The sequence below is a fragment of the Sinocyclocheilus anshuiensis genome, unplaced genomic scaffold (genome assembly GCF_001515605.1).
Source record: "Sinocyclocheilus anshuiensis isolate Anshui unplaced genomic scaffold, SAMN03320099.WGS_v1.1 scaffold227, whole genome shotgun sequence".
NCBI classification, from domain to species: Eukaryota; Metazoa; Chordata; class Actinopteri; order Cypriniformes; family Cyprinidae; genus Sinocyclocheilus; species Sinocyclocheilus anshuiensis.
This window is the reverse complement of record NW_015549590.1, coordinates 1,811,601-1,814,559: the sequence shown is the minus strand read 5'-3', so window position 1 is coordinate 1,814,559 and position 2,959 is coordinate 1,811,601. Positions and strand designations below refer to the sequence as shown.

The window sequence follows — 2,959 nt, the reverse complement described above, 5'->3', positions numbered from 1 at the left end:
TAGATTACATTTGAAGCCATCTATATGCTAATGTTCATATGTTATTTTAATGTTCATATACTACGGTTCAAAAGTTTGGGGTCAGAAAGTTAAAAAACGAAATAATATTTTTGTTCAGCAAGGAAGCATTAAATTGATAAAATGTGACAGTAAAGACATTTATAATGTTACAAAATATTTCTATTTCATATATCTATTCTATTTATATCTATATCTATTTCTATTTCTATTTCAATTAAATGCTGTTATTTTCAGCGTTATATTTACTGAAGAATCTTGAAAAACGTATCCCAGTTTCCACAGAGATATTAAGCTGTACAACTGTTTTCAACATTGATAATAATAAGAAATGTTTCTTGAGCAGCAAATCAGCATATTATGATTTCTGAAGGATCATGTGACAAAGACTGGAGTAATGATGCTGAAAATCAGCTTTGGTGATTCGTCATCCGCTGGACTCCACTCTCTCGTGAACGCACGTACAACAGTTAGCGGAAGCTAGAGAGTAAGGTTTATAAAGTTGTAAATACGGATATTTTTCTTACACAAACGCATCGCGTCACTTCAGAAGGCCTTTATTAACCCCCCGGAGCCGTATGGACTTCTTTTTTAATGGATGGGTGCAATTTTTTTTTACTTCAAATTTTGGGCTACCATCCACTCCCATTATAAAGCATGGATTAGCCTGGACATTATTTAATACAACTCCGATTGTATTCATCTGATAGAAGAATGTCTTATACACCTAGGATGGCTTGAGGGTGAGTAAATCATGGGGTCATTTTCATTTTTGTGTGAACTATCCCTTTAAAGGGGTCCTATTATGCTCTTTTACAAAGTCTTGATTTTGTTTTCGGGGTGTACTAGAACAGATTCTCATACTAGGTTGTTCGAAAAACACATTATTTTTTACATATTTTACATTATTATAACACCTCTCTCCCCAGTCTGGCATGAACGGCTCGAATAGTTCCTGTATCAAATGAAGGCCCGCCTTCTGAAATACAAAATGTGCTTTGATTGGTTAGCTGGGCCAGTGTGTTGTTGTGATTTTCAATTTTAAAGGGGTCCTATTATGCTCTTTTACAAAGTCTTGATTTTGTTTTCGGGGTGTACTAGAACAGATTCTCATACTAGGTTGTTCGAAAAACACATTATTTTTTACATATTTTACATTATTATAACACCTCTCTCCCCAGTCTGGCATGAACGGCTCGAATAGTTCCTGTATCAAATGAAGGCCCGCCTTCTGAAATACAAAATGTGCTTTGATTGGTTAGCTGGGCCAGTGTGTTGTTGTGATTGGCACCACTCGGCGCCTGGTCGGGAAATGCCATGCCCCTTACCATAGCCGCCTGCGAGCTTCAGTGTAAATATTACGTCAAAATCAAATCAATTTAAACCCGGATGATTGTAACCACTCAAAGCTAGCGTGTCTCCGACATAGTGATAACACTCGTTGCCTTCTCTAGTGCAGCTCAACCAGGTCTCGTCCCATTCATCGATATTTGTGATATCACAAATCCCGGAAAATATGAGTTGTAGTCCAAACGAGTCGTTCGTTGTAGTTTTTGAAAAGTAATTTCTGTTAAATAAAATATCTCCTTTTGAAGTGGACTTTGAACTTTGTAACTTTGCAGATCTTTTTTATGCTCAAACAGCAACATTACAGACTAACTAAAGTTGAAAAAGTGAAAAAGCATAATAGGACCCCTTTAACAGGCATGTCTGCTATGGAAAAATGGCAGCTTGAGAATTCTTCCAAATTTTTTCTTTTGCGTTCCATGTGACAGCATAGATTTTTTTTAACCACACGAGGATGAGTAAATGACAGAATTTCTATTTTTGGGTGAACTATCCATTTAATTCTGTATTTTGTTGTTGTTGTTGTGGTTTTGTTTATTTCAAACATTTCAAAATAAAACGTATCTAATGTTAGGATGCACATGCTTGAACAGTTGCAGTATTGTTGTATCTTCCATTTTGCTGACCATGTTTTGATTGTGTTTTTAGGAGGGACAATAGATCGCACCATGGTGTTCTGCAGTAGTGCACAGGAGCAGCTGGAGTGGTTAGAACATCTTCATGCTTACACCAAGGAAGGAAGTCCAGTCGGAACAACATTGAAGGTAACACTTTCTCTTTTTTTGCACCTTATTTCTCAGTATGATGACCGTCTACAGGTGAATCATTATTTTCTTGTGGATTTTGCATGAGCAGAGTGTTGAGGCTAAGCTTACAACCATGGCTGGCACGTCGTCCCACCACTTGCACAGTTTCGGTACTGCTGTGGCTAACCGAGGCCCTCTCGAAACCCCCAAGATCACCAAGCCATGGTCCTTAAGCTGTCTGAGACCAGCGCCGCCTCTCAAGCCCTCCGCTGCGCTAGGTTATAAAGAGGTATGCTTTCTGGAAAACAGTCATAAGAGATCTTGAGTGGGAGCGTAATTTACCTTTGTGTATTCTTGGTGGTCCTAACAGGAAACCGATGCACACAGAGCTACTCTGACTGTAAAGTTTTTCAGCCAGCAGCCTCCTTCATCCTCTTCACCACAAGCTGCGGTGGAGGTGTTGTTATCTCAGATTTAAGTGGAATGTTTAGTGGTCTTTGAGCTGCAGATTAGCTAACTCTACCCAAAGCCCACTCGAACATCTTATTAATGTGCATGGCCTCTCTACAAGATTTTACCAAGGGTGTTAGTGACGATCATGAAATGCATGTGAAATTTTCTGTTTCTCTGCAACAATTAATGTTCACCTCTCACTGATCTTTCCATCATATTCCTGTCAGGCTGTTCTTTTATTCTCATACACATCTTCATTCTCTCTCCATTTTCTGCTTCTTTAGAGGATGTCTTATATCCTGAAGGTAAGAGTAGATGTGTGTCTGTGTGTTTTGTGTGAGTACGTGTGTGTGTGTGTGTGTGTGTGTGTGTGTGTGTGTGTGTGTGTGTGTGTG

The 2,959-nt window shown here is 38.8% G+C and overlaps 1 protein-coding gene across 1 annotated transcript in view; it reads left to right on the top strand.

The window, feature by feature from the left end:
- LOC107658096 (rho guanine nucleotide exchange factor 6-like) overlaps window positions 1-2,959 on the top strand; it is a 40,201-nt gene that overhangs the window by 28,103 nt on the left and 9,139 nt on the right. The window contains exons 15-17 of the mRNA XM_016446532.1: window positions 2,014-2,129; window positions 2,221-2,400; window positions 2,849-2,869. Of these exons, the coding sequence (XP_016302018.1) occupies window positions 2,014-2,129; window positions 2,221-2,400; window positions 2,849-2,869 (317 nt within the window). The remainder of the gene's footprint in view (window positions 1-2,013; window positions 2,130-2,220; window positions 2,401-2,848; window positions 2,870-2,959) is intronic.